Source organism: Thalassophryne amazonica, chromosome 10 (assembly GCF_902500255.1).
Source record: "Thalassophryne amazonica chromosome 10, fThaAma1.1, whole genome shotgun sequence".
In the NCBI taxonomy this organism is placed as follows: domain Eukaryota; kingdom Metazoa; phylum Chordata; class Actinopteri; order Batrachoidiformes; family Batrachoididae; genus Thalassophryne; species Thalassophryne amazonica.
The window spans coordinates 86,437,518-86,463,110 of record NC_047112.1 but is presented as its reverse complement, the minus strand read 5'-3'; the positions used below and the strand labels follow the sequence as shown (position 1 = coordinate 86,463,110).

The window sequence follows — 25,593 nt, the reverse complement described above, 5'->3', positions numbered from 1 at the left end:
GATCAAAGTAATGCAAGTGTCAGGGCACCTTTAGTGATGGAGGCAGAGAGTCCGCGGCAGAGTCAGCTGAACCAGACTGTCGTCAGACCTCACGGGGTTAAGAACATAACACATTACTCTTGACTGTTAAATCTGATATTGCTGCAGTGCTGAATCATTCAGTTTGGAGTGAATCCCCCCCACATCAAAATTTAACCGGGTGGGCGGGGGTGTCCTGTGGTCTGCCCTTGACAGTGGTGCCGCTGGAGGTCAATCTCCCACATCACACGTTAATATCATGCACACACACACATACACAAAGTGTGCACACAAACAAATGCTGAACAGTACACACACCTGATGGACAATTAGTGGTTTTCCCATCTGTTCATATTAGAACATCTGATGGTGTACATAGATGGCCCAATTCTCACTCAGTATTTTCCACTGGTCTAATGATTAACCAATTGCTTGAGAAAAATTCCAATTTTAGTCCATAATTTTTATGCCACAGAACTTCCTGTTTGGTAGTGTCATGAGCCTGGTACACCATCCCCACCCACTGCAACAAGTGTCTGTGCCTTTATCTCCTCCACACACAATAATCAGCTGCAGCTAATCAAGACCAAGGCTGCATCTGAATATTCACTTTATTGTAAACAAAACACAGTACATCACAATCCGTAAGGTATCCGAATACTCAACTGGTATTTAGCAGTAGTCAAACAATACCCGGATGATCTACTAACTCCATAGCGTGCAAACGGACCACTACGCTATCCCATGAGGCAGACGTCTGGAAACTGGAGAAGTATCCAGGAAAATTCACAGAAGACAGTAAGTAGACATACATGAAAATAACAGCAGCGTCCAAGGGGCCATGGAACTGTACAAATATTGTATACACCAGGAAGTGTTTACAAAAAGAGTGGCTATATGCTCAACCACTGGTTCAATAAAGTACAGTAGTGTTCAGAATAATAGTAGTGCTATGTGACTAAAAAGATTAATCCAGGTTTTGAGCATATTTCTTATTGTTACATGGGAAACAAGGTACCAGTAGATTCAGTAGATTCTCACAAATCCAACAAGACAAAGCATTCATGATATGCACACTTAAGGCTATGAAATTGGGCTATTAGTAAAAAAAAAAAAAAAAGCAGAAAAGGGGGTGTTCACAATAATAGTAGCATCTGCTGTTGATGCTACAAACTCAAAACTATTATGTTCAAACTGCTTTTTTAGCAATCCTGTGAATCACTAAACTAGTATTTAGTTGTATAACCACAGTTTGTCATGATTTCTTCACATCTGCGAGGCATTAATTTTGTTGGTTTGGAACCAAGATTTTGCTTGTTTACTAGTGTGCTTGGGGTCATTGTCTTGTTGAAACACCCATTTCAAGGGCATGTCCTCTTCAGCATAAGGCAACATGACCTCTTCAAGTATTCTGACATATCCAAACTGATCCATGATACCTGGTATGCGATATATAGGCCAAACACCATAGTAGGAGAAACATGCCCATATCATGATGCTTGCACCACCATGCTTCACTGTCTTCACTGTGAACTGTGGCTTGAATTCAGAGTTTGGGGGTCATCTCACAAACTGTCTGCGGCCCTTGGACCCAAAAAGAACAATTTTACTTTGCCATTTTGGTTATTCTTCTATCCATTTTGATGGTTTTCTGTTTTCTTCCAACCGTGTCTGGTTTTTGTCCATTTTAAAGCATTGGAGATTATTGTAGATGAACAGCCTACAATTTTTTGCACCTGCGTATAAATTTTCCCATCTCCAATCAACTTTTTAATCAAACTACGCTGTTCTTCTGAACAATGTCTTGAACGTCCCATTGTCCTCCGGCTTTCAAAGAGAAAAGCATGTTCAACAGGTGCTGGCTTCATCCTTACAAAGGGGACACCTGATTCACATCAGTTTGTTCCACAAAACTGACGAACTCACTGACTGACTGCCACACTACTATTATTGTGAACACCCCCTTTTCTACTTTTTTTACTAATAGCCCAATTTCATAGCCTTAAGAGTGTGCATATCATGAATGCTTGGTCTTGTTGGATTTGTGAGAATCTACTGAATCTACTGGTACCTTGTTTCCCATGTAACAATAAGAAATATACTCAAAACCTGTATTAAGCTTTTTAGTCACATAGCACTACTGTTATTCTGAACACTACTGTAAACACGCGAGCATATACGCCCAACCACAACTGACCAATGAGTGCGCTTGTAAGTTCACTTCCAGTTTCAACACGGGGGAAAAACGGCGGATATTTAATCGCCTGCTGCGGCAGGATTCGCAGCCCACGGAGGGGCTGTGATCTAAAGCGGTTCTGTTTGGCTCATCGCACTGTGTCAATCTAACACCATCTTACAGGCGACAAGCAGCATTTTGTTCATAAAAACTGTTTTGTCGTCATTAACAGGCTTCCGTTCAAAATGCTTATGAAGTTTGTTTGCTTTCATCCATTGCAGCGTTTTTCGCAGTAATTAAAGACAACGCCGTTAAATGTGTCAAACATATGCTGCTTTTCATGCTGCAATAGAGCCTTTAAAAAATGCATAAAAAAAAAAACGTTTAGATGCACAAAACATGTCAAACAATCACGGTTGGGCGAATAAGGTAAGACATATTTATCTGCCCAATGGTTGGGCAAATAGCCTTTGCCATAATTATTAGATGATGTTTTGCACTGTATGCACCAACACTCCTTTCACAATGTCCCCTATAAGTTAGATGCTATTTCTTTGTTTAGAACCTTATTTCATCATTTGCTTAATAGCTATGCTGTGCAGCAGTTTAGTTTTTTGTTTTTACTTCAAACAATTACTGCCTATTTATTTCAGGGAAACAAATGATCCAATGTCAATTCACTGTTACGTCAACAAAACCTCAGAAAATAGGTCAGATCACGTCCAGCAGCATACATCCATGCTGCACGTCTACATCCACAACACCACAGAACCAGCCTGTGTCCTGAATCGTAACCACCCAGGCAGGAAACTAATTCTTCTATACTGTCTGTCTGTCTGTCTGTCTGTCTGTCTGTCTGTCTGTCTGTCTATCTATCTATCTATCTATCTATCTATCTATCTGCCACCGCCTTTCCAGCGGTTGAGTAACCAGTTCCCTAAGTAACCGTTTGTTTGACACAAAGCCATTCCAGCAGTACCCAAGGATCCTCCAAAGAGACCTTGTACCAAACTCATCCATTTGTCACCTTAGGACACTGGTCCAAGTCTCCCAACCATACCATACCATCTTTATTTATAGAATTCTTTATTTGCAAAAGCATTTAAAGCAACCACAGCTGACACAAAGTGCTGTACATTATAACGTACATTCAAATAAACACAGTCTCGCTGGGGCCGAAAGTCAAGAGAAAGAAGTAGGCTTTAAGACAAACTTTCAAAGTGGACAGTGAAAGGGCCTCTCTAACATACAAGGGCAAGCTATTCCACAGTTTAGGAGGAATGACAGAGAAAGCCCTGTCCCCTCTGAGCTTCCTTCTAGACCTTGGTACTTCCAGGTACAGCTGGTCTGCTGGCCTGAGAGACCGACAAGATATGTAGGGATGAAGAAGCTCAAAGAGGTAAGGCAGGGCAAGACCATGAAAAGATTTAAAAACAAACATAAGAATTTTAAAATGAACCCTAAAACATACAGGCAGCCAATGAAGTGAGGCCAATACAGACCAGACATCAAGATAGGAAGCACTAGGTTCTAAAAGAAAATAATAAAGAAGAGATAATCTAATTGATCTCAAATAGTTACTTTAAACCAATCTGTCAATGGTTTTAAGCATCTTAAAGCCAACAAACATCTGGTATTTAGACACTTTTGAAGTGAATTAAACTATTTTAAAACAGTCACTGGCACTGAACAACACAAACCAAGCCAGACAATCTCTGATTAACCCACATCAATGCCAGTTTACAACATGTTGCCAGTTTACAACATGTTGCTGCTGATTTAAAGCCTTTTCAAGCCAGTGAAAAATAGCAATAATAATCGCACTAAAACTAGTTCTCCATCTCAGACATTAAATCACACTCAGAAGACAATGCCTGTGAATCGTTTCTCTCTCCACTGAAGTTGCAGATTTCTTTGTAGCCTTAAGATGCCATTGATTGTCTCACCACAGAGCCGATGCTGAACATGAGCTTGTGAGATACTTGGGCCATTTTCTTTCAATTCCTCAACTAAAAGCCTCCCACACATTTCATTAACCGGGCATCCAGGACCCCTGTGCGGCAAAATGTTTTCCTGTCTTTCTAAAAGCCTGCATCTTTTCCTCTCTGCAGGTAGAAATACATCTCTCCAGACACTTCATTAGTTCCATTAAGACTCCTTCCAACAGCTCCTAAAGCTGTATGGTTTCTTCTAAAAAAACAAACAAAAAAAAAACACAACCGAGGATAACTGTTCTCATAAAAGGATCAACGATTTGTTCACCTTTACTCAAATGTGTTACTCAGACTGACTGTGCATTTTTACCTATTTTATGACAAAAAGCTTCTTCTAATCTGTGGTATGTTCTAGACTGACCAGCTGCTGAACTTTCGGAGTGAGTCTTCAGTTGTGCTGTCAGACAATCCAGCCTTGTGATTCCACTTTCGGGGTGTGTATGTGTACCTGCGGTATGAGACGGTACAGCTGAGCCAATCTGTTTCTGTGTGAGGGGTGTGTGGACAGCCACTCGGGGATGGCAGGGCCGCCACTCAGCTGGTCTCTCATTTCCATTTGCTGCCAGAACACAGGGCCTGCTCGCACATCTGCACATGCCTGGAACACACGTCCAGCAGTAAGCAGGTATAGAAAAAGAATGAATGAGCGGATGAATGGGGACACGGACACACACACACACACACACACACACACACACACACACACCTCTGCTGAGATGAAAAATCTGCCTGTTGAATCATCAGCACTTTTAGTTTGACAACAGTGCCCCCTAGTGCCCTGTAGACAGATTCCAGTGTACTATAAAGAGCAAGAAGCCCTTTTTTATTGCAGGGGAATCTAATGTTTTAAGCCAAATGATAAAACTGGAATAAAAGCATTATTGTCATAACAGCCAATATGCAGAAAAGTGTGTCTATGATTTAGCCACACCATTCTGACTATTTTCTACTTTCTGCCGTGATGCTTATGAGAAGACCACGACAGGATGGTGTTTCACAATCCTGGTTCTTGAGACACAAAGTGCTGCACATTCTCCATTTATCTCTAGCACCAAAGACATCCAGTCAAGGTTGGGCAGGATTACTTTGAAAGAATACATGTAGATTACATGTATGTATGTACATACATTTGGATTACTTGTAATCTAATTGCTTTTGGATTACATTTCAAAGTAATCCTACCCAACCTTGCATCCAGTCACAGCCTTTGGTCACTGGGTGGTTCCCAGAACTCACAACCATGTGGCAAGACAAGAAATCAGGACCATAAAACGTTTAATTTAATTTAACCTTTATTTAATCAGGTTAGTCCCATTGAGATCGAGACCTCTTTTGCAAGGGAGACCTGGGCAATTCTAAAGTTTCCAGTTCACCTAACCTGCATGTCTTTAAATGCAGGAGGAAACCCATGCAAACACAGGGAGAACTTGCAAACTCCACACAGAAAAGCCACAGGTGGGAATCGAAACCATGACCTTCTTGCTGTGAGGCAACAGTGCTAACCACTAAGCCACCGTGCTGTCTAAACTTGGACCTTTAATCTACAGCAGGGGTACCCGAATGTTACATCAAAGTACATTACATTGCATTTTGTATAAAATGAACACTTTCAATCTAAAACTATATTCAAATATAATAAAAACAATTGTCTGCAATCTCCTTGCAGTATTTTATTAATGTGCAGATGACATAGATCATTAAAAAGCAAAAGAAAGATATAAGAATTATCAGTAATAAACCATATCATGAGCCAACAAAGCCGTTATTTGCTGGTTTACAAATTTTAAAATTCTGGGACTTGGTTGATTACATCACAATACAAATTATGTATAAAGTAAAAAAAACAACCCTTTTGCCTCAGCATGTCCAGGATCTGTTTAAAATGAGGGATTCCAACTACTATTTGAGAGAGACATTATTATTTGAGTAACTAAAGATCCGAACTACTGTAAAAAGTCATTGTGTTTCCATTAAAGGTGTCAATATTTGGAATAACTGTCCTGATAATATTAAGTTACTTGGTACCTTAGTTGACTTAGTACTTAGTTGAATTTTTTTTTTTTTTTTTTTGCCTCCTTGCTCTCGGCCAAGACGGTCGCATTTTTCTCTTCTCCCTCCCTCCTTATCTTTCCTGCTTCTGTGGTGTGTTGTCTGTGAGGCTGCCAGCTTTGCTCTTCTGGAAACAGCAAAAATGGATCTGTTAAAGTGGTCTCTGAACGCAATTGACACTATTTTTCTACAAGACACTCGGGAGCGGAGGACCCGACCTGTCCTGCCGGGACACGTGATGGGTTACGTGATGGACAGTTGGAGGAAATGGCAGGTCACGTGCCTGTACACACTGTCTGTGGAGGACGTCGAAGATGTGTATATATTTGGCATGGTGGTGACCGGGCTCCTGCTGTGTGGAGCGGGCATAGCACTGGTTTACTGGAAAATTAAGAAAGTGGAAGCGGCAATAATTGGCCCGTCCAGGCTGCCCCACATGATTCGATTGGAAGGGCAGTGTCAGCTCAGTCGGCGGGTGTTAACCGCGCGTTGGAAACCATCTCTGGAAGGATGGCTGCACTGGAAAACCGCACTGATCGTCAGTAATGACCACCTAATTCAGATGTATTGGAAACCACTCTGTCTCAGACTGTGGAATCTTTCAAGCGTCTGCTCATCTGTATTTTCATTCGGCTTCCCAAAACACAGCTGCACTTCAAGGCCGCTGTGATAAAAACCTCCTGGAGAAGAACAACGCTCATGCCTCACTCCCCCTGGTCTTCCCCCGCCCTCAGCTTCTCCAGCTCTGACGTTGACTGTGGACAGTGGACTGTTCAGGGCTGGGCCCTTCCTCCCTCCAGAACGGACGAGCAAGGCCGTTGATGGCGCCTAAAGGCGGCCTCCGGGTGTTCTGTCTGATAACTGGACTCTTACAAATCTCGGTCGTCGTCTCTCGTCCTGTTGTTGTGTGTGATCATTTTTCATTGTGCTGATGGGTTTTTTCCTGCATTGCTGCTGCATGATTCAATGCAGCAGCAATGAAGGTTTTTCTTTCCCAAGTTTTACCTTGTGTGTGCTTTTTATATGTGTTCATGTACTGGGCCGGCTTATGTGTGTTGTTTGTGTGTGTCGTCTGTCATCATGAGGCTGGTCATGGTTTGCTCAGCCCTGCTGTTGACCTAAGGCAGGACATACATCTGGAGCTGGTCCCCGGGCGCCTAAAGGCGACTTCTGCTCCTAACTGGCAATTAGGATGGGTTAAATGCAGTAAACACATTTCATTGTGCAGGGAACATGTTCCTTTGTGCATATGACAATAAAATTCTTCTGAATCCTTGAATCCTTTGAAAAATAATTTCTTTACCCGTTATAGTTTGAAGAATTAGGTTTACCATTGTTGCTTATGTTTGTGCACTGTTGCTTCTTTGGTTGTGTTTTAAAATTCTGGTGCACTGACAAAGTTGTATTGTTTGTGGACATTTCTTTTGTATTGTTGTTATGAGCATATATATTTATATATGTATACATTTTAACTTCTCCTGGTTCTTTATGTAAAATACTGCCCCTTTCCAAGAACCAAAACCTGATATTCCTCATTTTGAATTTATTGAAAATCATGTTGAAACCAGACCGGGGTCCCCACAGACAGCGTCCATCTTGTGAAGGTACCACAAACGTAGCTTCCATAACACTTTTATACACCGTGGGCATTACAGTGGGTGTGGTTTATTCTCACAATTCTAATGTTACTGGCTCTCACAGATAGGGGAAGCCCTCCCTGTATCTGAAACTTGGCACATGCACGATGGAAGTGAAACTTAACTCGTTTAAACTTTAAACAAAATCTCAGAGACTTCCAATCAAATAACAAAAGCAAATACTTGATCACTAACATAAAATAAGGAATTAGCACAGATATTATCTAACAAAATTCTTTACTTTCTATATTTTATGGTATAAGGGGAGGGAATTTATAAGCTTTGCTTCTGACTTCACCCTTTCAGCCAAACAGGTTCATTGTATGTTGTTCTTTTTATGAGTTTTGTTATTGTCTGTGTTGTTATTCTGTGTCGAATAAATAAATTCATTCATTCATTAAACAAATCCATACATTTCTTTGAGCATAACATCTTTTAAGGTAAAGATACCTTCCTGAACGTGCATGTAGAGTGCTTTGGAAAATTAAGTTGAAAACAGCCATTTTGTCCACATTTGTAATGAAAAGTGAAATTTTAACTTGGTTAAAAAATTGCTAAAATGAAAACATGCAGTAACATTAACACTGTGTTTACAAATGCTTGACAGACCTTACATAACCTTTTTAATGACATACTGACGACAAATCCTCATTCAAATATGATGGTGGTGGGGGGGATGTTCTTCCAAGCCCAAAAGATGGCAGTGTTCACTCACAAACAAGTGTCAAATATGTGGACAGACACTTAACTGCAAGACTGGAGTTTAGGCAGAAGACCTCTTTTACCGTAAATGTGCTGGGCAACACCACAGGCAAAATCATAGGAAAGATGGACCAAACGTAGCCTGCTGATCCCAAACTGGGCAGCACAGCTCTACTGCAAAGTTATTGGCATCATCAAACACTTCTATCAAGTGTCCTCATGACTCAGTAAACTCTTCCTAGCTGTTCCTCAATCTCAAAACCCGAGGACCCAGAGACATGAATGCCATTAATGAGATAAGTCAATATCTGTACAAGTTCAAGACTTTTGCTGCATATATAGATCACTTCAGAAGGCTGAGTCCAGGAAGTCACAAAGCCTAGTCAAAAGACAACAGAAGTGAACCTTTTCTCACCAACAACGGCACCCCAAATTGCTGGACTCCACAACAACCAGTTCATGCAGGACTGAACAGAGTAGGAGCCAGAACATATCCCTGGTGAACACCAGAATTTACAGGGAAAAAGTCAAAGCCTTGAAGCACTCTCAGCAAATGTGTAGGTGGTTGGCTATGATGACCAGCACTTTATTGGAGATCCCAAAGGTTTTCAAGATGTCCCACCCTGATTAATCACCTAATTAATCAAAGGCTTTGCAAGGCTCAACATGAGCTGTGTAGAAATGCCGCTAATATTCAGACTTGCAGTCAGTGAGGACGTAGATACCGACTTACCAATCACAGAAAGCAGTGTAATGCCCTCATAGTTGTTGCATTCTCTTTTCCAGAGCAGGAAAACAAGTTCTTCTAATGTGTTGGGATAATACCTGTCTCCCAGATTATGTTCATGGGGACTTTGGGAAGGTTATGGTCAAGTGGTCAAGAGGATCCTCGGTTCAAATCCCTGTCACACCAGAAAAATCACTCAGGGCCCTTGGGCAAGGGTTGCCACAACACCACCCACTGGAGCAACCAAATCAAACGTAGGCGTAGCTACCCACTGAAATCTTCCACTTCTGTATCTTTGGACCTGAGAAAGCTGCTACTGTAATGTGGAGCTTTGTGAGCATCTCCAGTACAGTGGAAGATGGTCAACCTTACTAAAGTAAAAGGATGTACCAGATAGGCCTCTGAGAAAAAAAAAAAAAAAAATTACATTACTTCCTGAAGGGGGGGAAAAAGGAAAAGTGTGATACCTTTGCAGCCAACTGGAGTCCAACTTTGTCAGCTTCAGCTTCTAGAGACCTACTGTAGGGCCGGTCAAATGTTAGCTAAGATTGAGAGAGTGTGAGAGAGAGAGAGAGAGAGAGAGAGAGAGAGAGAGAGAGAACATATGTGTGAAGGAGTGGGACCGGTTCCCACGTTTTCTTTTCCAAACGTTTATACCTTCTAGGTGGAGGGTTTTTTTCTTTATTTTACAATGTGCAACAAAAATTATATTGCTACATATGCAAAAAAGTGTGGGGCACTCATGAAACAAAGTCATAATTAGGGTTGGGTATCAAGAACCGGTTCTTTTCGGGAATTGTTAAGAAATGATTCGATCCACCGACATCAATAGCCTTTTTGCTTAACAATTCCCTTATCGGTCCTTCAGAACAGCCGTTGTTTTTGGGGGTGTTTGTCAGGAAAATGATCATTTCTCTACGTTGATTGCAGACCCTGCAGTGGCTCTGTAATCAACCACTTCTGCAGTGCAACTCCGCTTTGAAGCTTGAACCAATGAAGCAGTGCTGTGATCTGCTGCTTTGTTGGCTCTTTGATTTGCTGCTCTTCAGAAGCGGCAACTCCACTTCTTAACCCCTCTCAAAGCCATTAAAATGTCAATCATGAGTCACTTTTGTGCTGATTAAAGTGACTAGCTGGGGCTCTTGTCTTGTTGCGAGAAAAAAAACAAGAATCGTCCTCCATTCCGTTCTCACAGATCTAAATGCTGCACCACTCTCTACCGAGTCACGTTGGAGTCTGGTCGGAATTAATAATTTCAAAGCGAATCGCAGCTTTACAAACATTCTAATGCTGCATTCACACCGGGTGCGACGTGAGCGACAGCAGCGACAGGTTGCCATGTAATCCCTATGGAACGACACGTTTTGGCGCCAAGTCACGCAGCGGGACGAGATTGGCGCGAGTGAAGCAATGCGAGTGAAGCGATTTTGAGCGATTGGCGCGTTTGTGGCGCGATATTGTGTCGCATCACGTCGCGTTGTCCTCCTCCCCAAATTGAAGAATCTGAACTTTTTCGTCTCTTCGCGCCGTGATGACCAATCAGGGACTGAATATGTAGTGATGTGGAGTTTAACTGAAGATGTGAACATGTCCTGTATCTAATAGCAGCATGTGAGCAGGACTTATGTCTCTTTTGTCCTTTATTTCACAATTATGACAGAGTTTTTGGAGCGAGCAGCAGCACCACAGCAGCGGGAGCGGAGTTCCTTTCTCTTTTTATTTTACGTGCCCGCGCGAGCGAATCGTCCGTGGAGATTATTTTACTTATTAACTACACAGATGTATAATAAAGCAAATGGTGACTGGTTTCTAAACACAATTATGACAGAGTTTTTTTTAGGAAAGAGCGAGGAGCAGCCCCGCAGCAAGCAGCGGAGTTTCTTTCTTTCTTTTTCTTTACTTACGTTTGCGCGCGAGCGAATCATCTGTGGAGAATATTTTATTAATTAACTACACAGATGTATAATAAAACAAATGGTGACTGGTTTCTAAACACAATTATGACAAGAGTTTTCGGTGGGGAAGAGCGAGCTGCAGCAAGCAGCGGCGTTTCTTTTTTTTTTTAATTGTTTACATGTGCGCACGTGAACGGGACAGTTGGTCCTCAAACTGGGTCCCGCAGAGGCGGAAGGACCGCTGAAAGCGGCCATCATCCAGACGCATCTCCTGCAGCAAATAATGATACTCCCTGTATTGGAAGCTTTCCACAGCAACTCGCTCCGTGTGATCAAGGTCCGCCATGATGACTTGATGCCGAGCGGAATGGACGTTCCTCCTATTTGATGATGCATTGGAGCGAATTTTCGCAGCGAAAGTCCACCCAAGCAGAGTGACACACCGGGTGAAGGAGGCACGTCCATCGCCACGCGACCCCCGCGAATTTGTAGTGTCTGATCACGCCCAGTGTGAATGCGGCATAATACAGACAAGAAACTACAATGGACTAAAATGTTTTTTTTTCCTCCCAAAATGAGACGTTCTGTGTTCTTTATGAATTACACTGATGCTGAGTTGCAGCACAGCCAGCAGGAGCTCAGCTCAGACGTATGGAGTGAGATTCATGCCAATAATGTCTGAAAGGAAATGCTTTTGACAAAAATTACAGATTTTATTTCTATTTATGTCCAGAGATCAAGGATCCACCATGTAGAGTTTATTTATGTCCAGAGTTAAAGGATCCAGTGACCAATGTCATATTTATTTACTTTAAGACTAAATAAAATGTTGTTGACATAGAAAACCTGTAAAGCCTACTTTTAATACACAGAAAATTCACAAGAGGTATCGATAAGGGAATCGATAAGCAGAAACGATAATGGTATCGATAAAATCTTATGGATACCCATCCCTGGTCATAATACATGCTGGGAATGTGCAGTGATCAAATTAGATGAAGTGCACATAGAAATGATACACAGTCTCACCTGTACAAGCTTGTCCTGTACCCACTGTACCAGCAGTGCCAGGCTGTCACGAGGACACACGGCCCAGATGGCCGTCAGCAGAATAAGGGACAGCATGTCCACTGCGTGAGAGAAGCTGGCCTTTTCTGCCTGGAAGAGAGGGCCAGGTAGGATGTGAGAAGACAAAGCGGGGGAGTAGGAAAAAGAGATTGGGGTTCGAAAGAAAGAAAAAGTGGGGTAGGAGGCAAAAAAGGCACAAAGTTTTTGTGAATTGAAAGAGGCAGCTGGAACATATTGATTGTTCTCATCTATTTTCATGGAACTTTTACACAGTATCAGATTTAGAGGTTTTAACAGCCAATCCGATAGAGCGCACCTAGTGGGTAATACACAGCGCATTGATGCTCATTCCCTCCACCTAATTAAAATCTCCTTCAAGCATTTCCTCAGAGGATATTTAAAGTCTTGAAATACCAATAGCTTCATTATAGTTTTTAGCACAGAAGAATGTGCTTTTACAACCGGGGTAAAAACAGCCATCTGTGAAGCTTTAACAAAGCACAACAGTGCCTGAGGTCATCAGGACTTTGGTCATACCAAAGACATGTCGAGTTGCATGTATTGTCCATCAATTTCACAAGCAGATATAAACAGCAAACAAGCTGCTGCTGCTTCGGTCTTTATGACAAGATGACGATAAAGAGTCAGGAGGTCGTTCAGCATACAGCGCCTATAAAAACAACTACTCTCATCTCTATGGGCTTTTACATGTCCTCGTTGTTTGTCGACACGAAACAGAATTTTGTATATAAGAGTGTTTGTGAAAATGGTACATTCAGCAGATGGGGGATGGAATCAGGATGGTCTATGCAATGACACGTCTCACCAGCCCGTTCCCAGATCTGATCTTATACATATATATATATATATATATATATATATACACATATATACATATATATACGAGGGCTGTCCGTAAAGTATAGGTCCTTTTTATTTTTTTTTGAGTACCTACCTGTTAAACGTTTTGTAGTAGATGTGCAGTTCTATCTTCTGCAAACAAAGGAGAGCTGGTTCCAGAAGAAACTGCTCTATCCTCAGTAGACTAAGCAGAACTGGTCACAAAAAAGAAAAAAGCTAATTTCTTTTGACCCCATACTGATAAGCTGTGGCTATATCACCCAAATCATCCAGCGGCATACAATTTTACCTTATGGTTAAAATTTTAACCAAACTAATTTTGGACAAGTTATTTAAATTAACGTTACGTCTGAAGTTTTATAAAGTGAAAATATCAGATGTATGTTTTAGTTTTAAAGTAATGCATTAATTTTGAAGGTTTTAGTGTGGACACGCTGTGTCCAGGTGCATTATGGGTAATTTCAGTACATTCACGACAGAAGAAATGCATTTGAAACGCTCTGATTAGGCTCCACAGGACAACAGCATTAAACTCTTTGTATATTGTGCCTAAAACTCTAGTGAATATATTCTCTGGGTTTATAGACATTGTTATTGTGTTTGTTTTATGTAAAAATGCCAGAAGAAGCCCAAGTTGCTTCTCCATTATTTTCAATTGGAATCATTGCAATCAATTCCTATTTGCTTATGCATTATGCAATAATGTCTTGCTTATGTCAAACACTGTCTGTTGTCTTTGTTCCAGAGTAATATATATAAGATGTCTGAAATTCAGTTTGCGTTTATTAAATTCTACGCATCTGAAATCTAGCAAACAAGGATTATCTGGAATTTTGTTTTGGCACGTTTTCAGTCTCTACTGCCACCTACTGGTCAGTAGTGTTCATGGCAGAAGTCGCCTAAGTACTAAGCATCTGGGCACCAGTAGATGGCAGTGTTCTATTTGTTTTGACACCGGTTTCATATATACGAGGTCTGTCCATAAAGTATAGGTCCTTTTTATTTTTTTTCAAAAACTATATGGATTTCATTCATATGTTTTTACGTCAGACATGCTTGAACCCTCGTGCGCATACGTGAGTTTTTCCATGCCTGTCGGTGACGTCATTCGCCTGTGAACACTCCTTGTGGGAGGAGTCGTCCAGCCCCTCGTCAGAATTCCTTTGTCTGAGAAGTTGCTGAGAGACTGGCGCTTTGTTTGATCAAACTTTTTTCTAAACCTGTGAGACACATCGAAGTGGACACGGTTCGAAAAATTAAGGTGGTTTTCGGTAAAAATTTTAACGGCTAATGAGAGATTTTGAGGTGATACTGTCGCTTTAAGGACTTCCCACGGAGCGAGATGTCGCGCAGCAGTCCCAGGCGCCGTCGTCAGCCTGTTTCAAGCTGAAAACCTTCACATTTCAGGCTCTATTGATCCAGGATGTTGTGAGAGAACAGAGAAGTTTCAGAAGAAGTCGGTTTCAGCATTTTATCCGGATATTCCACTGTTAAAGGAGATTTTTTTAATGAAAGACATGCAGACGGGTCCGCGCGTCGGGACACAGCCGGCGCGGTGCGGCGGCACAGGAAAAACACCTCCGTGTTGATAATCATTTGTAAAATCCAGGCGGCTTTTGATGGCTTTCAGTGGAGTGAGTATATGAGAAATTGTTTAACAGCTGGACATGTTCCAACTTGTCCTTAAGGCTTCCAACGGAGGTGTTTTTCCTGTGGCGGAGCGTCGCGGCGGCTACGAGCCGACGCTGCAATCCACCCGCACGTGTTTAATTAAAAAAATCTCCTTTAACAGCGGAATATCCAGATAAAATGCTGAAACCAACTTCTTCTGAAACTTCTCTGTTCTCTCATGACGTCCTGGATCAATAGAGCCTGAAATGTGGAGATTTTCAGCTTGAAACAGGCTGACGACGGCGCCTGAGAGTGCTGCACGACATCTCGCACCGTGGGAAGTCCTTAAAGCAACAGTATCACCTCAAAATCTCTCATCAGCTGTTAAAATTTTCACCGAAAACCAGCTTAATTTTTCAAACCGTGTCCACTTCGATGTGTCTCACAGGTTTAGAAAAAATTTTGATCAAACAAAGCGCCAGTCTCTCAGCAACTTCTCAGACAAAGGAATTCCGACGAGGGGTGGACGACTCCTCCCACAAGGAGTGCTCACATGCGAATGACGTCACCGACAGGCGTGGAAAAACTCACGCATGCGCACGAGGGTTCAAGCATGTCTGACGTAAAAACATATGAATGAAATCCATATAGTTTTTGAAAAAAATAAAAAGGACCTATACTTTATGGACAGACCTCGTATACAAAGTCTGTTAGAAAACTATCCGACCTTTTTATTTTTTTTAAAAGCTATATGGATTTGAATCATGTGCGCTTGCATCAGCCAAGCGTGAACCTTCGTGCTCATGCGTGAGTTTTCTCACGCCTGTCGGTTGCGTCATTCGCCTGTAAGCATGCTTTGAGTGAGCAGTGGTCCACCCTCCTCGTCGGATTTTTATTGTGAGGAAAATGTCTGAACGATTTGGAGCTTTGCTGCATCAAATTTTTCCAGAAACTGTGAAAGACAGGTGGAAACCATTTGGAAGATTCAGACGGCTTTCAGAGACGATTCTATGGGGATCACACAGATTAAGGAGTGTTACAACCGGTTTAAAGACGGCGCACAATGGCGGAGGGCACGCCGCGCTTCGAGCGGCAATCGACAGGCTGAAACGACCAGATCATTTCCAAACTGAACGCTGTGTTGATCCGGGACGTCGTGTGACTACTACAGAAATGGCAGAAGAGGTGGACATACCGATTTTTCGGCACATTCCACTGTTACAGGAGTTTTTGTCATGGAAAGAGGAGCGGAGGAATTCGCCACGGAGCCGCTAATGGCGCGGGACAAAAGCACCTCCGTGTTTGTCTCACAGGACATGTTGTAATACGCCCAGCTCTTGCACGATTCGGAAGATTCAAACGGCTTTCGGTGGCTTTTTAGTCGTGTGACTATCTGAGAAACTGTGGACGAGCTGGACATGCCACAACATATCCTGTGAGGCTTCATCACGGCATTGCTTTTTGCTCAAGTTGGGACATGCCCAGCTCTCCACAATTTCTCTTATACTCACTGGGCTGGTAAGCATTGAAAGCCGAGACAGGCATGTCCCAACTTGTCCCCTGGCACTCCGAAACGGAGGTGTTCCTTTGTCTCGTTCGATCAGCGAATCGATCCTGACGCGCGAAGCCTCCGCACGGCTTTCCATGACAAAATCTCTTGTTAAAAGTGAAATCTGCTGGAAAATGGCTGATGTCCAGCTCTTGTGATAACCAGAGAAATTGCTCATGACGGTCCCAGCTCCACAGAGCCATCCGTTTAGAAATGATGTGGTGTTTTCTGCCTCTCGATGGCGGCTCAGAGCACGGCGCACCGTGCGCCACTGTGGGGCGTCCTTAAAGCTGTAGTAACAGTCCTTATTCTCTGTGAAGCCCGTAAAATTTTCACCGAAAGCCAGATACATTTTCCGAATGGTTTCCAGCTGCTTGTCTCTAACAGTTTCTGAAAAAATTCTGATGGAAAAAAAGCCCAAATCATTCCGCCATTTCCTGACAATGAAAATCCAACAAGGGGGCTGGACCACTCCTCCCACAAGGCGTGCTCACAGGCGAATGACGCAACTGACAGGCATGGAAAAACTCACGCATGCGCATGAAGGTTCAAGCTTGGCTGACGTAAAAACATATGAATCAAATCCATATGGTTTTTGAAAAAAATAATAAGGTTGGATACTTTTCTAATAGACCTCGTATTTCCTATTGTTACATGGGAAGCAAGGTACCAGTAGATTCAGTAGATTCTCACAAATTCAACAAGACCAAGCATTCATGATATGCACACTCTTGAGGCTATGAAATTGGGCTATTAGTAGAAAAAAGTAGAAAAGGGGGCGTTCACAGTAATAGTAGCATCTGCTGTTGACGCTACAAACTCAAAACTATTACGTTCAAACTGCTTTTTTAGCAATCCTGTGAATCACTATACTAGTATTTAGTTGTATAACCACAGTTTTTCATGATTTCTTCACATCTGCGAGGCCTTAATTTTGTTGGATTGGAACCAAGATTTTGCTCATTTACTAGTGTGCTTGGGGTCACTGTCTTGTTGAAACACCCATTGCAAGGGCATGTCCTCTTCAGCATAAGACAACATGACCTCTTCAAGTATTTTGACATATCCAAACTGATCCATGATTCCTGGTATGCGATATATAGGCCCAACACCATAGTAGGAGAAACATGCCCACATCATGATGCTTGAACCACCATGCTTCACTGTCTTCACTGTGAACTGTGGCTTGAATTCAGAGTTCGGGGGTCGTCTCACAAACTGTCTGCGGCCCTTGGACCCAAAAATAACAATTTTACTCTCATCAGTCCACAAAATATTCCTCCATTTCTCTTTAGGCCAGTTAATGTGTTCTTTGGCAAATTGTAACCTCTTCTGCACATGTCTTTTATTTAACAGAGGGACTTTGCGGGGGATTCTTGCAAATAAATTAGCTTCACACAGGCGTCTTCTAACTGTCACAGCACTTACAGGTAACTCCAAACTGTCTTTTATCATCCTGGAGCTGATCAATGGGTGAGCCTTTGCCATTCTGGTTATTCTTCTATCCATTTTGATGGTTGTTTTCTGTTTTCTTCCACGCGTCTCTGGTTTTTTGTCCATTTTAAAGCATTGGAGATCATTGTAGATGAACAGTCTATAATGTTTTGCATCTGCGTATAAGTTTTCCCCTCTCCAATCAACTTTTTAATCAAACTACGGTGTTCTTCTGAACAATGTCTTGAACGTCCCATTGTCCTCAGGCTTTCAAAGAGAAAAGCATGTTCAACAGGTGCTGGCTTCATCCTTGAATAGGGGACACCTGATTCACACATGTTTGTTCCACAAAATTGTGAACTCACTGACTGAATGCCACACTACTATTATTGTGAACACCCCCTTTTCTACTTTTTTTTTATACTAATAGCCCAATTTCATAGCCTTAAGAGTGTGCATATCATGAATGCTTGGTCTTGTTGGATTTGTGAGACTCTACTGAATGTACTGGTACCTTGTTTCCCATGTAACAATAGAAAATATACTCAAAACCTGGATTAATCTTTTTAGTCACATAGCACTACTATTATTCTGAACACTACTATATATATATATATATATATATATATATATATATATATATATATATATATATATATATATATAAATCACAACTTGGCTTTGTTTTACAAATGCCTTTTTTTTTAAATGGCATATTTTACAAAAGCATATTTATATGTAAACACCAACATACACCTCACATGTTGGTTTTTACATAGAATGAATGAGTCAGCCAATCAGTGTTAGCGGAGGCACATTTGTTACAAAACTTCAGAATTAGTTATTTAAAATTAAAAGATATATGTTATATTTTAACTTTGTACAGATGACAGAATTGACATTAATGGAGTTATTCTATCCATATTAATTTCATTTATAAATCAAAACCATAAATCAGCACTGCTTTATTTTCCAAGACCTTCGTCTCACGGCGATGCTGCTATTGAGTAGAGCACTGAGCTTTGCTGCTCCTCTCAGCTGCTTCACTGCTGCAAGCTATACAGTAAACAGGAGCTTCCAGCAGCGGGCAGGGTGCACAAAGACAGAAATGCTGACTTATTATTTGGGTCTGTGGTCATCACCAGAAGCGATTCAGCTTGTCAGCTGCAAGTGTACCAGAGACAATACTGAAAGTTATCGGTCATCAATTAGCTGTAGCTTCCGATAATTTTTTGGGTGGTTTATCGGTTTATCTTCATAAACAATAACTTTTCAGTTAGTTGATTATCTGTTATCAAAGCTAACTTTTTGGTTAGATGTGCCCACCACTGGTTTTGTGCTCTTATAATGACATTAATTAGCTCATTAGCTGTGCTCCTTAACACCACGTGTGTCTTGATAATCAACGCCTCGCTGGGAGGTGTTCCGGGCACGCCCCATTGGGAGGAGGCCCCGGGGAAGACCCAGGACACGGTGGAGGGACTACATTTCTCGGCTGGCTTGGGAACTTCTCTGGGTTCCCCCGGAGGAGCTGGGTGAGGTGCGTGTGGATCGGGAGGTCTGGGCGGCTTTGCTTGAGCTGCTGCCCCTGCGACCCGACTCCGGATAAAGCGGAGGAAAATGTATGGATGGTTAAAAGGATGGGTGTTTACAAGCTTTTGCTTTTGCCTACACCCTTTCGGGCCCACCACATATGTATATACGAGGTCTGTCAATAAAGTATAGGTCCTTTTAATTTTTTTCAAAAACTATATGGATTTCATTCATATGTTTTTACGTCAGACATGCTTGAACCCTCGTGCGCATGCGTGAGTTTTTCCACGCCTGTCGGTGACGTCATTTGCCTGTTAGCACTCCTTGTGGGAGGAGTCGTCCAGCCCCTCGTCGGAATTCGTTTGTCTGAGAAGTTGCTGAGAGACTGGCGCTTTGTTTGATCAAAATTTTTTCTAAACCTGTGAGGCACATCGAAGTGGCATCGGTTCGAAAAATTAAGCTGGTTTTCGGTGAAAATTTTAACGGCTGATGAGAGATTTTGAGGTGATACTGTCGCTTTAAGGACTTTCCACAGAGCGGGACGTCACGCAGCGCTCCCAGGCACCGTCGTCAGCCTGTTTCAAGCTGAAAACCTCCACATTTCAGGCTTTATTGATCCAGGACGTCGTGAGAGAACAGAGAAGTTTCAGAAGAAGTCGGTTTCAGCATTTTATCCGGATATTCCACTGTTAAAGGAGATTTTTTTTAATGAAAGACGTGCGGACGGCTTTGCAGCATGGGCTCGCAGCCGCCGCGATGCTCCACCACAGGAAAAACACCTCTGTTGGAAGCCTTAAGGACAAGTTGGAACATGCCCAGCTGTTAAACAATTTCTCATATACTCACTCCACTGAAAGCCATCAAAAGCCGCCTGGATTTTACAAATGGTTATCAACACGGAGGTGTTTTTCGTGTGTGTGTGTGTGTGTGTGTGTGTGTGTGTGTGTGTGTGTGTGTGTGTGTGTGTGTGTGTGTGTGTGTGTGTGTGTGTGTGTGTGTGTGTGTGTGTGTGTGTGTGTGTGTGTGTGTGTGTGTGTATGCACAGGCATTGACATTAAGCTTTTTATTGTACTTGTCCATAGGACAAGTAACCCTGGCAGTTTACTTGTCCTATAGGAAAAGCTGGTGGTCCGGACAAGCGAGTGGCGCAGGCCCAAGCCACGTGAAGTGTGCCAAAGGCACGCAATACATACGCCATTGGTGCGTGTCACCTAGGGGTGTCTGGGGGCATGCTACTGTGGAAGTCCTGAAATTACACTTTTTCATAAATTGCTTCTCTCCTGTGTGGGTGGTAAAATTCAATTTCCAAAAAACTAATTTTATTACATATTGCATGTATAACCTCTAGCCTTTGAATCTGTTAACCAAGACATAGCTCATAATGTTTCTCTACTGCAATTGTTCATAATTGGGGAAAAAAATTAAAATAATTGGTAAATGCCAATATGCATCTGCTTCTGTCCTGTGTTTTCTGAATTCGTATGTTTTTTGATAAAGCAAATCAAATTCTTTTATTTCAACATTTAAAAATGACTTACTGGTCCGCAATTGAAGGAAAATCTCGACAGACATGGCAGTATATTGTGTTGTCCTCTTCCTTGTGCCCCAGCCACGGATAATCCTGTGTCCAGCAACTCACAAACTTCCTCTCTCTTCATACCTCTTCTTTGAAGCTTCTACACTTGCAGGGGTTGATGCTTTGCGTTTGACTGTTTTCCCTGGTATCTGGCCCGTTTTCTGAGGTTTTAGAAAAGACATTCTGCTCAATATATTCTTCAGATTGATTCAGATTGTTAATCGATGCGATGTTCATTATCTAATGTTTACCGCCACAGCATCTTGCAATAAGATGCTACGAACGCACACTCCATACAGTGGTCTCGTGCACACGACACAGGGTTCTCCCCAGAAATGTTTAGTATAGCAGTGCTGTTGGCAATTATCGCCCGAGGCGGCGCGCGTTGCGAGTCATTGTGACTGGTTTTAGATGCATTGAAAGCAAGAATAATAGACAACATATTTACACTTGTAATATGTTGTAATATCAAAGTTATTTTTTGTATTTTTCTGTCTATGTTAAAAAAAATAAACAACATTGAAAAGTTTAAAAACACATTAATATTTGATGGACATAACATTTGCTCTCTTCTTTAAAAATGACACACTGTACCTTTAGTCCAGTAAGACAGGCAGAGTTTTTATGTCATGTTGCCAGTTTAGCTTTTTTTTTCAACATTTTTGAATGGAATTGCATACTTATTTGAAAAAAAAAAAAAAAAAAAAAAAAAAAACAATATAACCCCTAATTGTCTTGTCTGAACAAGAGCTAAATCTGGACTGATTTGATTGTCAAATCAGAATCAAATTTATTGCCAAGTAAGTTCTCACATACAAGTAATTTGATCTGGTGTCAACAACAACTAGAAGCACTCAGAGAGTGCAAACCTCCGCCAAGGCCATGGGATCACTGACGCCATAACATCTACACACCGTGGAATCACTGAACCTAAAAAAGTCTACAATGATGTTTGCTCAGTAGTAAAAAAGTTTCATCTGCTGTGACTGGATAGCATGTATCCTTAGCGCTTGGCATCACAGTTTATTTTAACTTGCACCTTTCCCAGAAGCTACTGTCATCTGAGCACTGATATTGATATTGCATGTGCTTATAGACAAAAACAAATAAGAGACAAAATTCAATTTATTATTCAATTAAACTGAAAATATATGAATTTTTTAACATTTATGAAACACTTCTCTAAACAAGGCCATAGGGTCACTGACCCTGAAGAGATTCCCTCCTTGGCACAGTGATCTATTTCTTTAAGTCTCTTTCTCTAAAATTGTATATAATAATCATTAGATTATTATATAAACAAAAATAAATTTAAGAAATATTACAATTTGAAAACAAATGCACCCGAACGTGATGACAGCTGCAACTGCTTATTGCTAATATTTAACATTGAAAATGCCATAGACATGCTAACACGTTAGCATCGTGATCCGGATCACCACTAAAATTTAATCACTTGCTCCTCTTGTCATTTCCAACCACTCCACAAAATTTCAACAAAAATAAATTTAAGAAATATTACAATTTGAAAACAAATGCACCCTGGAAGGAGTAAATCTGCTCTTCTAAAGATGAATCCTGGATGAAAAAAACTTTCTGAATCAGTTTTTCACACTTTACTGTTGCACTGAGGCTGTGTGGTGAAGATGATCATTTATTAAAATTGTTTCGCTGCTTTTTATGTCTAATAACACTTTTTCCTCCTCCTTCTCTCTCTCTCTCTCTTTCTTTTCTGTCTCTCTCTCTCTCCTCTCTCTCTCTGTCTCTCTCCTCTTTGTCTCTCTTTCTTTTCTCTCTCTCCTCTCTCTCTGTCTCTCTCCTCTTTCTCTCTGTCTCTCTCCTCTTTCTCTCTGTCTCTCTTTCTTTTCTCTCTCTCCTCTCTCTCTGTCTCTCTCTCTTTTCTCTCTCTCTCTGTGAGGGAATGAGAGACTCTTCAGTCTCACACCGTATTTGAGCAAACTTTGGAAACATGAAGGCTTTCAACTGTAAAATAAAGCCTATAAATTAATTTCTGGAGCTATACAAGCAGAAGGAGCTCGTTTTATGTGAAGACTTTGACAGAGTTTTTATTTTCCGCTGCAGCGCTGCTCGGCTCTCTGCCAGCAGGGGGTGGGGTGGGGAGGGGAGCGGCCAGTTCAGCACAAATAGCCTGGCTGTATTTTAGAAAAACTGCCTGATAGCAGTGCAGAGTGTGACGGCGCTGTCAGAACACTGTGGCGCGGCGTCGTTCCATTGTCTGGGGAGAACCCTGTGTTATCATGTTTTCTGATTGTCCGCTGCGTGGAGAGTGGCAGGAAAAACCAAAGACGCTTTCTCGCGAGGTGCAAGAAGAATTTGAACGTTTTAAACCAAAGAAAAAAAAATGCCACTTGTCAGGTCAGACAACGATTTAGAGCTACTGCTTGTCTGATCACATTTTACACTTGTCCCGGACAATCGGACAAACGTTAATGTCGATGATAGGTGTGTGTATATATATATATATATATACAGTGATGAAAATAAGTATTTGAACACCCTGCAATTTTGCAAGTTCTCCCACTTAGAAATCATGGAGGGGTCTGAAATTTTCATCTTTGGTGCATGTCCACTGTGAGAGACATAATCTAAAAAAAACAAAAAAAAATCCGGAAATCATAATGTATGATTTTTTTTTTACTAATTTATTTGTGTGTTACTGCTGCAAATATTTGAACACCTACCAACCAGCAAGAATTCTGGCTCTCACAGACCTGTTAATTTTTCTTTAAGAAGCCATCTTACTCTGCACTCTTTACCTGTATTAATTGCACCTGTTTGAACTTGTTACCTGTATAAAAGACACCTGTTCACACACTCAATCAATCACACTCCAACCTGTCCACCACAGCCAAGACCAAGGAGCTATCTAAGGACACCAGGGACAAAACTGTAGACCTGCACAAGGCTGGGATGGACTACAGAACAACAGGCAAGCAGCTTGGTAGAAGACAACAACTGTTATGATTATTTATTAGAAAGTGGAAGAAACACAAGATGACTATCAATCTCCCTTAGTCTGGGATTCCATGCAAGATCTCACTTTGTGGGGTAAGGATGATCCTGAGAAAGCTCAGAACTACACAGGAGGACCTGGTCAATGACCTGAACAGAGCTGGGATCACAGTCACAAAGATTACATTAGTAACACATGATGCCGTCATGGTTTAAAATCCTGCAGGGCAGCAAGGTCCCCCTGCTCAAGCCAGCACATGTCCGGGCCCATTTGAAGTTCACCAGTGACCATCTAGATGATCCAGAGGAGGCATGGGAGAAGGTCATGTGGTCAGATGAGACCAGAATAGAGCTTTTTGGAATCAACTCCACTTACCATGTTTAGAGGATGAGAACAACCCCAAGAAAACCATCCCAACCGTGAAGCATGGGGGTGGAAACATCATACTCTGGGGGTGTTCTTCTGCAAAGGGGACAGGACGACTGCACCATATTGAAGCGAGGATGGATGGGGTCATGTATTGTGAGATTTTGGCAAACAACCTCCTTACCTCAGTAAGAGCATTGAAGATGGGTCATGGCTGGGTCTTCCAAATCCCTGCTGTAGTGTGTGCAAACCTGGTGAAAAACTACAGGAAATATTTGACCTCTGTAATTGCAAACAAAGGCTACTGTACCAAATATTAGCATTGATTTTCACAGGTGTTCAAATACGTATTTGCAGCAGTAACATACATATAAATTATTTTAAAAAAAAATCATACATTGTGATTTCAGGATTTTTTTTTTTTTTAGATTATGTCTCTCACAGTGGACATGCACCTAAGATAAAAATTTCAGACCCCTCCATGATTTCTAAGTGGGAGAACTTGCAAAATAGCAGGGTGTTCAAATACTTATTTTCCTCACTGTATATCTGTTGCCCATGACAATGTCCTGCACTGTTTCACTTTATCAGCATCACACCACCTGCACAGTGTCTTAAAGTGCTGCTGCTACAAATACTGAATGGCTTGCACTACTGCACTCTCCACTTTTACTTTTACTATTACTACTTATTTTCCTCACTGTACGGTAGTGTTAAGAATATAGTAGTGCTATGTGACTAAAAAGATTAATCCAGGTTTTGAGTATATTTCTTATTGTTACATGGGAAACAAGGTACCAGTAGATTCAGTAGATTCTCACAAATCCAACAAAACCAAGCATTCATGATATGCACACTCGTAAGACTATGAAATTGGGCCTATCTCGGCTTTCAGTGCTTACCAGTCGAGTGAGTATAAGAGAACTTGTGGAGAGCTGGACATGTCCCAACTTGTCCTCTAACACTTCGAAACAGAGGTGTTCCTTTGTCTCGCTTCATCAGCGAATCGGTCGTGACGGCGAAGCCTCAACGTGGCTTTCCATGATAAATTCTCTTGTTAAAAGTGAAATCTGCCGGAAAATGGCTGATGTCCAGCTCTTGTGATAACCAGAGAAAGAGCACACGACGGTCTCGTATCCACAGAGCCATCAGCTTAGAAATGATCCAGTGGTTTGTGCAGCGACGTTGTAGCTTGGAGCGCGGCGCACCGACCGTCCTTAAAGAGGTCCTTAAAGCTGTAGTTAAAGTCCTTATTCTCTGTGAAGCCCGTAAAATTTTCACCGAAAGCCAGATAAATTTTTCGAATGGTTTCCAGGTGCCAGTCTCTAACAGCTTCTGAAAAAATTCTGATGGGAAAAAAGTCCTTTTCATTCCGCCATTTCCACACAATAAAAATCCGACGAGGGGGCGAGACCACTCCTTC

The 25,593-nt window shown here is 41.7% G+C and overlaps 1 protein-coding gene across 1 annotated transcript in view; it reads right to left on the bottom strand.

Moving 5' to 3' along the window:
• oma1 (OMA1 zinc metallopeptidase) overlaps positions 1 to 25,593 on the bottom strand; it is a 55,950-nt gene that overhangs the window by 17,437 nt on the left and 12,920 nt on the right. Inside the window, exons 4-6 of the mRNA XM_034179210.1 lie at positions 12,228 to 12,610; positions 9,771 to 9,845; positions 4,637 to 4,786 (exon numbers count right to left, since the gene is read on the bottom strand). Of these exons, the coding sequence (XP_034035101.1) occupies positions 4,637 to 4,786; positions 9,771 to 9,845; positions 12,228 to 12,610 (608 nt within the window). The remainder of the gene's footprint in view (positions 1 to 4,636; positions 4,787 to 9,770; positions 9,846 to 12,227; positions 12,611 to 25,593) is intronic.